At 35.2% G+C, this 15,287-nt stretch overlaps 1 protein-coding gene across 2 annotated transcripts in view; it reads right to left on the reverse strand.

Annotated features, from left to right (window-relative positions):
* Window positions 1–15,287, reverse strand: part of LOC119083481 (xaa-Pro dipeptidase) — a 91,427-nt gene that overhangs the window by 22,382 nt on the left and 53,758 nt on the right. For both annotated transcript variants that reach the window (XM_037193206.1, XM_037193205.1), the window contains one exon: window positions 12,777–12,824. In XM_037193206.1, coding sequence (XP_037049101.1) covers window positions 12,777–12,824 — 48 coding nt within the window. The remainder of the gene's footprint in view (window positions 1–12,776; window positions 12,825–15,287) is intronic.

Here is a 15,287-nt window from a genome sequence, read left to right on the forward strand (position 1 = left end):
ATAACGATATTATCGTCTACAGAACGATATTATCGTACACAGAACGATATTATCGTCTACAGAACGATATTATCGTCTACAGAACGATATTATCGTCTACAGAACGATATTATCGTCTACAGAACGATATTATCGTCTACAGAACGATATTATCGTCTACAGAACGATATTATCGTCTACAGAACGATATTATCGTCTACAGAACGATATTATCGTCTACATAACGATATTATCGTCTACATAACGATATTATCGTCCACAGAACGATATTATCGTCCACAGAACGATATTATCGTCCACAGAACGATATTATCGTCCACAGAACGATATTATCGTCCACAGAACGATATTATCGTCCACAGAACGTTCCTAGCGATATTAACCGTATATAAATGTCCCGCCACCGACTGAATGATTAATATAGAACCGTGAATGGGGCTTTCTGTAGAGAAAATCCGCCTTTCCTGCTTTCACAGCAAGCCTATAAATATCATTTTTCCCGCAAAGTCGCATTAACCACCTTCACAATTTTTGTGTTGTTCTTCAATACGAGGTATCGTGGTGTCATGCAAGACATTAAAACTGATACGTGCTAATAAATCCACCAAGCATGAAGTATCATGAGTATACCATATAGCAAAGAAAGAACTTAAAAGGTTTGATTTAAGCGTATTGCAATGCATTTCAACGTACAAGTAATAAAACGACATACTTGCAAATTACACGCGACCTCCTTTTCAAAATAAAACAATCGCTGAAACACTACAGAAAAGCTTGTAACAACGTTCGTTCAATTAATCAGATACTATACCCGACGATATTGCCGATAGCTTGGTATCAGAATGTTGTTCGGTGAGGTATCAGAACGATCAGACACAATTCGAACAATCAATTTTAATCATTCTAATGATTTATCATTATTTCGAGAGTGCTCGTATCGAGTATGACTATAGCTACAGTACTATATGGTATGATCATAATATTATTTACACATTCAATTGTTCACTGACCTCGTCAACGATGCTTTTCATCCCTAAGTGTGGACTAAGAAGGTACAATCATGAACTTCAGTCGTGAACAAAAGCGTCAAATGCATTGAACGACATGAGACTTGAGCACTTCAGGATTGTTTAAATTTACAGTCATTGGGCCAGGCATTGAGATATATCTCTAGTTGCTGGACTGTTGTTTTTACATGCAGTGCTGAACAGCGTGTATTGTCGGATCTTGATATTGATTTGTGTTTTTTATTTAAATGAATTTTGTATGGCAGTTGCTCGAGCAGTTGCTAAATACGTTTTCGCAAATCATCGGATTTAATAACAACAAAGTCATTTAAATCAACAAATTGTTTGTAAAATCAGCGAAAATACTTAATCGATTGTGTAAACGTCCGACAGAAAAATGGTTTACTGCTTGGGTAAGTGTACGGATGAAACATCAAAATTTGGTTGGTTAAATTCTAACAAAATTTGGTAAATGCAATTAGCAACATGTGTATCGGTAATACCCCTCAAAGCACCAATTTTCTGCTAGACAAGGCAATTAAAACCATCTACACAAATAGCAAATAATCCGAAACATTCAAATGTAGTGTGATACACACTCTACGATCTTTACACGGGCCCACTTTCATAGAATTAAAATATCAAGCGTTCCAAATGCAATCACGATCTGAAAAACTTTTCTACGAAAAAAAAACTGAAATAAATAAATAAATTCAATCCGAGGAACGTATAATATTATGCATACTACAGCGAAAACGAACCTACACAACAATCATCATGAATAACATAAAAATTTAACATTTCATTTTGAGTATAATCAAAATAAACAAAGTCCATCTTATAATCCACGCCGTATTTATTATTGTTTGGGTTTTAGTTACAGCCAACGAAATGGAAATCATTCACGCCAAGGTCTTTTCAAAGATTATCGGCCAAAAAAAGATTATTTTCTCGACAGAATAAATTTTTGAATTTTGTGTAGCAGAATAGTAGTTTACGGACCGAATCGGAGAAAATATTGAAATTCAAACATCGACAGATGTTAGCAGACGTATTTGAGGTTAATTTAGACAAGTATTTAAGGACACAGTGGGACTGAACCAAACTTAAATGGGGTCGTGACACCATCTCTAATTTTTTTTCCATATTCTGATTGATGGAGACGAAGTACTGCACAAAACTGTATTCAGTTTCCGGATCCGCTTGACCATTTCGAAGAATCGGCATCCATGGCAGCCCGGGACTCACGAGTCAATTTGAGTATCGATTGTTATCGCTCCGGTTAGAGGGACTAGTTCAAAGCTAACTCGTGTTAAAATGGCTTCTCTCGACAACCTGGTCACGAAGGTACAACCAGCGAATGTCGAAAATTCGACATTTTTGAATGGTAAAAAAGAGTAAAAAAGTTTGAAACGCTTTGAATGGCAATATCAGTAGAAGATGGCTAGCTCCTTTAAACACCAGCGAATGGATTTTACAACAGTCGTTTGAATTGGACAAAGCTTATTTTCACCTGGCTGACCAAGCGTAATCTAGGATGCATAGCGATTAAAATACATCGCTCGCTGGGTATAGTGAAGTGTCAATCGGAGTCCGGAAATGTAAATACTTCTCGTTTATTAACCTGTCACAGACGGAACTACAACTTCTTCCGATCAAAGTATTTTCGATAGAGTAATATCAAATCTATTACTTCAATTCTTTGAACATTACGTAAGCAGAGTTTAGTATTAGGAATTTAAGTTTTGGAAATTCGAAAAAAATCCGATTAATTCTGAATAAGTCCTGAAAAATAGCCGTCCGTAGCAGGCTAATTGTACCGAGTGAACCTCCTGTTATGGAGATCTTGTTATGTTCAAAGAACGAGAGACAAAGTTTTTTCTTTGCGGGGTCATGACGGATGACGTAGACTAGAATCGATCTCACGCTGTTGAGCAATTATATGAATTATAAGTATCTAGTATGTGACTTCAATATGAATGGCAAAAAACGCACAGAAATACGAAGCTGTGCTATTCGAATTACTGAATTTGATTCGCTTGGGTATGTGTCTAATTCATTAATTTTGCCACACATTGTTGTAGTAGAACATACACAAAAGCTGTGTATAAATACAACGCAATGCGATAATATTAGATACCATACAATACACCGCACGATTATGCTGTTGAAATCAAGACACATCGTTCTCCAAAATATTATAAAATCAATCATAATCCAAGTAAAGTGCCACAATCTATATATCTGCACCTTCTTACGTTTCGAATCTATCAAATTGATTTATTTAGAGCCATTATAAGCATACACAGTATACCGACGTACGTACATACACGACGAAAGCTTTTCTTTTATTCATATGCCAACACGAGCGTCTATAAATTGGAGGAAAAAAAATGTGGAAAATTTTGTTGCCAAGTGACTCTTGAGTTCAAAATTGTTATGTGTGAATATAATACTGATAATGTACATAACTGCCGTTCTTCTCTCGTCATAACAAAGCGTCGATTTTGTGTATTCCCTTTTATCATTTTTATCGTAGAACGACTGAAATTTAATAACATTTTGAACAGATTTTCAGTTTATTAAATGTTGGGAAACTCTCTTTATATGCAGGAACAATTGATTATTGCTTCGAGAAACTCTATCAATGTGACCTACGACTTTCGTTGCATGTTCCCGAACACAAAAGAATAAAAAAGAGGATTGAAACGTTGTTAACATCATTTTTGTGTTACTGAAGTGAGTTTCTTCCCAGGTTTATTTTCGTAAGTTCAGTGCGGAAATTTTAGACGGACATCCGATTGATACTTCCGGGAGTAATACGGTTTGTATTTACACAATCTTGAGCGCAATCTTTCGGTAATATTTTATGAAAAGGTCAAACTTTTATAGAATCTATTGCAATAACGTTAAGAGAACCAATAAGAACATAGAACAAAATTTGCTGTTCTATTTACTTAGTGTACATAAACACAACACATAACACTAATTTAAGTCCAGGTGCATTTGTTTCGCTTCTCAATCATTCCAATTTTATATCAAATTTTTGTCAAAAATAAGCAGTCGCCTCTGGCTACTGTTCTCTTATATTGTAAAATGTATGTTGAAACAAATGAAGTAAAAGATTTCGTATCAACCATTAAACGATACGTCAAACAAAAGAAGTAAATATTTAATGACTAGTGACGACAAAGGACAAACATTTGCCGTTTCCGAAGGATAAAATTACGAATATCTTGTGGTAAAAATGTCGTTCAGCTCTGCTATTTTTCATTTGATACTCCTGCAATTTTGCAGCTTTAACAGACCGATAACTTTTATTCGTACATCAGCCTATGCTATCGCTTACTGTAACTCTTTCATTTTCATTTCTTTATCTCTTCGCCTACACCTAGCTGATCTAAGTTTCTTCAATGCCACTCAAAATTTAATATTAATTTTCGGGGGATTTGCATTATTATCTACAACTTATAAACCCCCACTCATACATAGAAACGCTAGTGCCAATTATTGGAAATTTCAATTACTAAAATTACTGAAAATTGCCGAATTCTACAGAGTTTCAGTACCTAAATTTACCGAAAAATACCGACTTCGACTCCACTATACCCAGCGAGCGATGTATTCCATTCGCTATGCCTGCCTCCTAGATTACGCTAGGCCAACCAGGTATGTGGAAAATGGACAAACACACAAAGAACTGACCCTCAGCTGGTGTACAGTTCGACTAACTACGACATTTATGTTTAGTTTGTTGTTGCTATTCCGATCTCCGTGGGAGATTCACCTTCTATCACATTAGTGTCGAGTTTCCGGTCTCTCTGAGAGATTCGCCTTTCATCTATGATGACTATCGTACGTTTGCTCTGAGAATGGTTCATATTAATTGTACCTAAATTTACCGAAAAATACTTCGCTAAATTCAGAAATGTTTTGCTAAATTTCGTCAATTTTCAGCAAATAAAATTCATTGTGAAGAACCAATACCCTCTCTAGCAAACCAACTTCATTTCGACGCTGTCAAAATATCACCTTATTCCATTGTTTGTAGAATCATATACTGTGCACTAACTTCTTATTTTACATGTACGTTGGCTACGTAGCTACGCTGCATTTTTGACACCTTAATAAATGTAGTTAGGTTACTAGAGAGGGTATTGGAAGAACGCAATTATTCGTAAACTAGTGTCTCAATTTTTTAGTGGATTGAAGGCATGCATCCTTTCTACATAGTATTCCGCCAGTTCGTCAGTGGCCACCAGAGCCTAATATTTGGGAATTAATTTTCAAAAATTCCCATTTTTTTTACTTCGCTAGTTCATAGTTTTAAACGTTTTTGAACGTTTCCTGATGTTTTACGAGCATTTATATATAAAAATACAAAGAAAAACATAGCTAACGCCGACCCGTACGAAACACCTATTCGTATCAAAAGCCTTTATTGTGAAACTCTTTATTTCTCTTACTTCATTTTCTTCTCTGCTGAAAAACTATTCGCGCTTTAAAATCACTTGCATTATCCACTCTTTGCCTTGCTATCATCAACAAATAAATTGCCGGAGGCAATATAGACAGCCCCGTACGAAGTCAAATTTCATAAATTCCTATTTAAACAGCTATATACCGCTATATTTACCTATATTTCACTATCAATAAACATTCGACAAATGCATATGCTATTATATAGCTCTACATGTCTGTATATTGCTCAATATAGCTGTATATAGATATATATATAGAAGTCCACATATGGGATTCCTAAAACCCCCACACATAACCAATTACTTCTCTGTTAACAGAAACTATCTAAGTACAAATTTTCCCAATTTATATCGCTTTTACTAAAATCCAATATGGCCGCCGGCAGCCATTTTGTTAGGAGACCGGAAATAGTACCGTCGCTTTACATTCGTTAATACCTTTCAAACAAAAAAAAAATCATGAAATTCGGTCAAAATATACTCGAGATATTGACAAAATACTCCACGTTCACTGTACGGCCGAGTAGCCAGATAAGAGGTCACTCCAAGAGACCTAGCTCACGCTCCGGAGAACATAATTTCATAAACTTTTTTTCCCTGATTGGTACGGTCAATACCTATCTAATAAAGCGAAAACAGACGAAATATGTTCAAATGTGGCCGACCTACAAGCAAAAACTGCTTGCCGCCCTGTGACTGTTTCACACCAAGGGGTCTAACTCACGAGTCGGTCATCCGATTTCCTAAAACTTTTTTTTTGTCGATTGGTATTGTAAATACCTTTTATTTGACGTATCACTTGCAAGTGTAACGTTTAAATGTTCGGAGATATCTTCGAGAAACCGTAAAGCACTTATTGGGCCACAGCTCGGGAGGGGTCGATCCAAGATCACTCATCTTCGAACTTAGCCTGTCTTTTGACATAACCAAACGGGAAAAAAAGAATTTTCAAAATCGGATGCGTTTTACTCAAGTTATCGTGCAGACAGACGGACAGACAGACGGACAGACAGACGTACAGACAGACGGACATTTTTTTTCACTGATTTGGCATCTCTAGACAACCACAATAGGTTTCCCCTTACTTATTTGTTTTGTGGAAATTTTAGGGAATGAAGCTCTAGTAGCCACATATCTCGCTTGGCTTAAAATTTCGTCCTCTGAAAGATAATAATCGTTTTTTGAACGATAATGTCGTTCAAAAAACGATATTATCGTTCCAAACACGATATTATTGTCCAGATGACGAAATTATTGTTTGTTTTTTTACGATAATATCATTCCTGACGATATTGACCGCCAAAATCGATATTATCATCCACGGATACTGACCATGTATAAATGTCGCATCTACTTTTATCGGAATTTTTATGAATTGAATTCAATTTTCCATCAAATTAGAATTTTTGCTACAATTTCTCTGTCAGTGGTTAATCTCTCGTCGAAAGGTTAATGGCCTGTAATTTTATGGTCTAGCGCTAACAGCTGGTACGTGAAATCAACCTTATAACGCAAAAACTATAAATAAATGATAGGAAAGTTTTTTTTTTGGTTTTTGTTGAAACGAAAAAGAAATATCGGAAAAGCGTCCCATTTCGAAATAAATTATTAAACGGAACGGAGAGAAAAACACATTTGAAAACTTTCCAGAATTGTTTATACAAAACGTAAAACTGTGTCCTGTCTTTCTGCGTTGTCTTTGTCGACCAAAATTTCTATTTCACTCGAAAGTCATTAAATTATTGAGCACATAAAAAGAAACTATTAACGACAAATCGGACGAAAATAGAAAAAACACGAAAAGTAAATTGTATCACATGAAACGAGTAAAACGTAAATAAACTACACGCACGCATGTGACCATCAGTATGCTGATGTTGCATATAGATATAAATATAGTTTTCGTATAGATTGTGTTATGTATGTACCAGAGAACGAACAACAAAAAAATCTATAAATTTAGTTCAACAACACGAAACACGGACGGCTCTCAACAGTAAATTATAATTTTCTGTTTATGTGAATTCGTTTCGATATATTCTATTTGTTTAGCATCAATCTAGGGTTCGTATCTTGTCAATGAATACAAGGCGAATCAATTTAATAGCAGAACATGTAATGGGTTATGACATTATTTATATGTACACGTAATCAATTCGGACAGTAATTAGAATCATTTATAGAGACGTCTTATGTAATCGTCTATCGGTGCTAGTAGACTATTTCAGGATGTTAGCGCACAGCGGTTTATGTACAGTACGTTAAACCTACATCTTCTGTATGTTATCATGAAAATAGATTCCGATTATAATGACTGTTTGAATACAAATTCCATATGTCTTCTCGTGTCTTACGTAACTGATAATCGAGTAAAATTTCATTTGTTTTCACATTTCTCTTCGAACAAAAAATAGTTTCCCAAGTCGAAAAATTTGGTGTTTTATTGAACGGAACAGATGGTAACTCTTGCAGGGGATTTGTTTCATATTAACGAAAAAAAGACCAAAGCGAATTCTTAGACGTTATAGCTAGCGACAAACATATACATTAAGTCATTCTATAACAACCGATCGTTAATTGTATTTGTACCACAATATTTCTGTTGGATCAGACAACAATTTTCGTTGAAGAATTCTTTTTTTTCTATATTGCTCCAATACATGAAACCAATTACGTGTTGCTGGGTTGTAATTTTATATCTTAGAAGCAGTGATACCATGTGTCTACGATATTTAATAAATCAATGGAACGATTAAGCGGATTTTTGTTTTTGGTCGTAAAAAGTTTTAATCTCCCCAATCTTCCCAAAAAAAGACAGACAGCGTAGGATATTCCGTTAAACAGACAACAATGGAATAACGAGTTATAAGGCGGGTGATCTCAATAGATGAAATTTCTAGTTTCGCTTTGAATTAACACTTCTGAATCATTCAAATTGGTGCTTATTTCAACTGTGCGTACAGTGTACACTGTACACGTAAATCACAAGACCGATTTAGTGAATGAAAAATCAACATTTAGATTTACTGCAGTGGTAAATTGTAAGACCCACTCAACTGTAGTGTTGAAATTAATTTGCAGGATTCAGGGGAAAAACTGCATCAAACAAAGATCGGAATTCCCAAGACATATTAAAAATTAGCAAATTTGCATATTGCATCATAACCATTGACCGATTCCATGATTTGAACATAATGCTCCCGGTCCCGATATCTTTTCAATATTTTAAATAAACTGCAACTGACAATTTATTGGCCGTTAACAATCAGGGAGGTGCGGGAAAACGGGAAAAGTATACCATTCAAAGACCTTTACACACTGAAATTGTGACAACATCGTTACAACAATTATTGCATCTGAAGATTAACGTTAGAAAATTAGACTCCTGGCTACTGATCAACGAATCCAATTTTCAAACACCATAGATTTTCTGATTGACTAGATAGTGAACATCTATCATTTGCCATATTACACATCATTGTGTGCAGATTTCTACAGAGATATGGAAGAGTGGATGGTCAAAACGAGCGAAAACACGCAAAACAGGCTGGTTTTCTCATGCTCAGGCCAATAGCTACTGATCGACCAACCCGGCGATTTTCCTATTCATCAATTTAGATATTCTGTTTCGTCTTGTCAATACCATTTATTGGAAATATGTCCTACGATTTTTTAGCAAAACAGATATATGTTGGAAAAACTAGTGAAAAACGATAAGACCAAAACAATGTTTCTGTAACTTAACCCCAAACTTCTGTCACTGTTTTGGAGTACTTGCCATGAAGTTTCGATAACTTTCTACTACCTAAAAGTTAGGTGGGTATCCATAGCAGAGGTAAACAACATAAAACTCATAAAAAAATTTTATGGTGGGCCACAAAACAGTCGCGTATCTTCCTGTTTCCCGCTATTTTCCGACGGTCTTTGAGCTTTTTTGTGTAATTCTTTCAATAGTTAACGATGTAAAAGTTGTTATTGTCACAAATTGAGTGTTCAAAATTTTTAAAAGGTTTTTCTGTTTTCCCGCACCTCTTAGGGAATCCTAAAAGAAACAAGTCGAACGAAATATGATATCCCTTGAAAATCATTGAAATATTTTCTCGTCAGGCAGGGTACCCATTATTATCGACAAACGGAAAGCGATGGAAATCTTTTTTGATACAAATCAAACTGGTCACACCATTCAAAATATTATTTATTCGAAATGAGAATAATCATAAAAAAATGTGTTGGAAATTCTATTTTGGTTGATAAAAAGTCGAAAGAAGAAGAAAGAAACAACCTCTGTAGCCCAACAAAACAAAAACACCAAATTTAACGTGGGGAAAAAATTTTCCGTTTACGATAAGATTACAAGCGTTGATACGCGCCCAGTGTGTGTGTATTTAAATGAAAAGCTAAAGAACATGGCATGGCACCGTATTAAATGTCAGTTAGAGAGTAAAAACCTAATTTATGTATCGTAACGTTATTTACTTTTTGTATTAAATACTGCGGCATCATCGGTAAACGTGACCGACCTAAAAAATAATAAATAAATGTCTGTTATAGGTGATTGTAATGTAAGACTCGGTGGAATGATAAAATGCTAACGTTACTTCGAACGAATAGAAATAAATTTTTTTTTTTTTTTGTAAGAAAAATGTTGAATAATGGAATTCACAGTCATATGATCTCGGAGAAGAGTGGTTTCGTTCGTCTATTTATTTACAAACAAAATGCTTTTGCCATCGCATTTTCAGTATACCATTCATTATATTTGATACACACGGCGTTTTAACTCTAATGTATAAATAATATGAACTGTAAACAATAGAAATCGTTTGAATGGTATAGAAGATGTAGATACACAATACACTCACATACACATTCTTCACAACATTCGAAATAAATATTGTTTGCAGCGAACGATAGAAAAACGGTCACATCACGCCAGTGAACTGTTTAATTTTCTAATTATAAGTTCAAGTCGATTCAGGCCTGGTATAATGTTAGATTACGTATCATATAGGATACAATTCACAAACTACGTTTCAACGGAACAGGGATTATCATCAATGATAAACGAATTGAAAACGACTAATTGACTTCGTCAATCTATTTAACATTTTACGATTCCATGCCCTCCAACGCAGAGAATGTAATGCGTGGTTAGATGAGTTTCCAACTGAAATCATCTTCAAAACCTTCAACCAACAATATATTATCGGCGCAGTTTCTATGATTTAAAATTGTATCGGTAGAACTTTGTACGATCAGCCCTACAGCCTACAGGATCAGTTAAACAGTACTTGTGTTGATCAGTGTTCCTCCCATTCTAGATCTAACCAATATATTTCCAAAAGATAGCCGGAGGTTGAGAAAAGAGAAGATCTGTTATCGATAACAACGACTATAATAAGCGATACGCTATGATTCTAGTTTTTTTATTTAACAAAATGTATGTTAAAACCATTGAAGTAGTAGATTTTGCATACACATGCAAAAGACTTTAAACAATAGAAGTAATAGATTTACTATGTTACGCTTCACGTTTATCGAGACTTATCGCTTTTTTGTTGACATTATGGTTGCGCAGTTACCAATTGGATTTAGTTTGAGTAACAAAATACGTTAATTCAACGTTAATAGCAGTCGCTTTTGTTCCACTTGTGTTTACTGTTTACCAATAAAATTTTATTCAATTCGACAAAAAAAGAGTGCAACCTGCCTGCAACCACTACGTTCTGCTATTCGTAAAATTACTAGAATTGAATGTACAAAAATTCGACACCGTAGGCTCTTTTTTTGCCTTTGTTGAGTACATTCTACCGAAATTCCCTTATTCTTCGAAATATAATAACTTCTATTCAACACAAAAATGATAATAATGCAAACACAATAAGGGTATTCCACGTCTCGACATTATACTCGAGTATATTGAGTGTATCGAGTATGTCCCATATATCGAGTATAAATCACATATCTTTGACAATCGTCACAGGAAAAATAATTACTTTTTTTACTCAACGGATTTTCGTCAATGAAAATGCCAGTGTGTAACGCATGGCCTCAGAAATGCAGTAAATTAATTAGTTTTTCAATCGGACCAATATCTGCCGAGTGATACGACTTTAAACAGAAGGCGGTCGTCATATTAACAATTGTTATTTGTTTACCAAGGGGAGAAAATAGGAAATTCTAACAAGAGCGAGAGGCCGGCCGCAATTTGATCAAGTGGGAATTTCTTATTTCTCCCCGATATGAACACATAATTTTTTATCCACGAAACAAACACATTTATTTTGTTTCAAAGAGTTGCAAAGAGAAAAAACTCTTGTTCACCACAAACAAGAGGCGAGTCAATAAAAAATTTCTCACCTGAACTGTCATCAGAGAGCGTTAACAAAACACCATCTTCTCACCGTATTTGAGGGGAGAAAACAAGGTTATTCACGCCGCATGGATGAAAATACTTTTTCATACGTGCGGTGTAATTTATCTTATTTTCTCACCTCAATAAGCCATGAGAAAATTACGTTTTGTCGACGATTGGTCGAATGACAGTTCTAGTGACAAAAGTGCAGCAGAACTGTCACTTTATTTATGTTTTGAAAGATGGTGTGGGGAATTACTGTTTTTTGTTTTGTGGACGAATGACATCTCGCACAGACATGAAAAACGTTGTGTTCACATCTGGAGAAAATATCTGGGATATTGTGACACTTGCTTCGCTCTGGCCACAAACATCGCCCTTGATGGAATTTCCTATTCTCTTCTGTCAGTAAACAAATAACTATTTCTGGTGACAGTTCTCATTTATACGATTTATGTTCGATACACGGGATGTACTCGATATACTCGAGTATTTGGTCGAGACTTGGAATACCCATAATGTATCTGGGAAGACTCATTTTTAGCACTTCGATGTTTATTCATTTTTTTGGCGCATAACAAAGAACGTGAAAAAGTATAATGTTGAACGAATGGTAAAAACGTTGAGTTAAAAATGGTTTCCGGTGCAAATATCAATACCACATGAATGAAGTATAAAAAAAAAAAAATGTAAACCGATAACGTTCTGTTCACATACAAACACTTTAGATCATGAGAAAGGTTGGGATATGAAAATATTTATTTTTGTATGGGAAAAATGGTTTGCAAACGAAGAAAAAAAAACGTTCGTACGAATTGTGATTAAAATTGAATTAAATTTTGCAATTGAGTTTATGCTTGTGGGTCCCTTGTGAAAGAAATGTGATTATTTTCTGATTGTGTAACGAATGGCTAAACAAATAAAAAAACTTACCAGAGTCAAGATCAACGTTGGTTTTGCTGCATCAAAGAAAGTTGAGAGCTGAAAAGAAATTTGTAAATTTTTAATGACTCTGACTCACTCAATCTGTTGTTAGGGACATAAATGTTTTCGAGCATAAGCCAGTTATTTCAACCTGAAAAATTTATGAATCACGTCTTCAAGTCATCGAAACTGGTAGCTTTTTATAGCTGTACCAGAAAACACAGCAGTTCTTCGAAGAAACCTTTACTAAGAATACATTTCGTTGGTCGAACAACAATATCCGTAGAGCTGGAAAATGATGCAACGTGACTGTTCCAGTTGGGTTAAAAATAAAATAACAAAAGGACGAACATAGCATTCGTGTAAATACAAATTCGAAACTCTGTTGCCTTCTTTTCCTTCCCCGCAGACCATTTACCATCCTCCGACAAAAGAAGAAAAGAAAAGAAATAAATTGGAATCGTAACACAATACAACAGCAGTTGAGTTACCATTATCATGTGAAACGATGAAAAGCTTTAACTGAAATGCTGGTTTTAACATGTTGCGTCTTGTCTTACTCATCATTTCATCAGAAAATCATTTTCTTTATGCGGTTCGTGTACACAAACCGTACCTACTGTCTTTTTATTTCTTCGTTTGGTGTGTTAAAACATTGTACTTATGAGCGATGAACGTATGTCTCAGACAAGTGTCCCGTGTGTACATGAACAGAATATCGAAATGTGGTTTTTGTACTTCGTATGCACTTCTTCTTTTTTTGTCGTCCGGCTGCGAGTTCTTCATTTATGTTTCGTTGATTAGAGCCATTTTTTTCGCAGCTAGGGTTAATTCGTCATAACGGTTTCTTGTTCGAACAAAAAATTCCGAATATCATCACCGGTTCCCACTGCAGTTTTTATGTGTGTTCAGACAACGAATTCGCTTCTTTTTTTTGTTTATCGTTTTTAATTGATACAATGTATAATGGTAATGAGTTCAGGCAAGCGAAAATTCCACGGAAGACATACAGACAACGCCAACCATAAATATTTTATATTCTCCGTCTCTCTGGTGTGTACAGAAATTTCTCAAATATAAATTGCAATCCAACATATGTCTTCCATGCATTGTCTGGGTCTCTGTAGCATAAAGTCAGCAGATGATGTGAAGGGAATAAAACACAGCAAATCTTCATGAATTCTTATTGTAATTTATATATATTGTCTCTCATGCGCTGCGCTGTATATAGTTGCATCAAATCACTTTTGCAAACACACCGAAAAAAAAACAATCTGGTGAATTTGTTAGTCGAGTGGTGGTGGGCATAAGTACAATCAACTGTCGTTGCACTCATTGCAATATGGAATATTTCGAGTTTTTGTATATTGTTGTATACGGACCAGAGAATGTAGGTGCAGTGTGTGTAGTATACTTTGCTCTGTGTAATAATACAATTTATATCACGGTGGGGTTGAACAAAACTTAAATAGTGTTGCGATACCACTTCTGTTTTTTTCTCTTTATATTCTGGTTGAGGGATTCAAATACTGCACAAAATTGTATTCAGTTTCCGGATCCACTTGGAGAACCGGCATCCATTGCCGCCCGGGAACCACGAGTCAATTTGAATACAAATTGTTATCGTAACGGATAGAGGGACTAATTCTAGGCTAATTCTTGCTAAAATGACCTCGCTCACCAACCTGGCATTAAAGTTTGACATTAAACGCCCAGAATCGATTTTACAAAAATTGTCTGAATTGCAAAAAAATTGAAAAAAAAAGTTTATTTTCACCATCCTTGGCGAAACTTGGACTCCTCTGTAATACACGGGACGACCCTCAATATAACAAAAATATAATGCCTGTTCTGTTCAGCCTCCTGATGTCTCCACCTTTACAACGATACCAAATATACTATACTAGGCTGACAACAAGTGCCTGTTAAGACATTTTGTTTGCAACAACGAAATCTGACGAAATTTTCAATTTATCGCCGATTCTCGTGATTTTAGGAATTCGTAACTTGACAGTTGTCACTTTAATGCTAAGAGTGGTTCATGCGATTCGTTATGATCAGAGCAAGAAAACCGAAGACTAGTTAATTATAACTTGCCTTGGGGTACTTGTCAAAATATTTCTCTTTCAAGATGTTGAGAGCGAGAGGACCGAAGACCAGTCTATTATAAGTTGTCTTGGGGTACTTGTCTGTCAAAATATTTCTTTATATTTCATCATAACACTCTATTAAGGTGACAATTGTGACTGTTGGGATCGTCTGTCAAAGTGACGTTTAAAACGTCAAACCGTTATTTCGTGAGAAAAGAGTCCAAATTATTGTTTTTCTTCTTATATTGATTACTTTTGTTTTAAGTTTAAAACGTCAGCTTGACGTATGGAATAGACCGGCTTTTGATCCTAACTGCTCGCCTAACTGTCACAATTGTCAAGTTACGAATTGAATTCGTCGAATCTTTAAATTCACGAGAATCGGCACCCTGTTTCGGCAGGACGAATTGAATTGTTGTTCATTCTTCAT

Source organism: Bradysia coprophila, unplaced genomic scaffold (assembly GCF_014529535.1).
Source record: "Bradysia coprophila strain Holo2 unplaced genomic scaffold, BU_Bcop_v1 contig_687, whole genome shotgun sequence".
Taxonomy (NCBI): Eukaryota; Metazoa; Arthropoda; class Insecta; order Diptera; family Sciaridae; genus Bradysia; species Bradysia coprophila.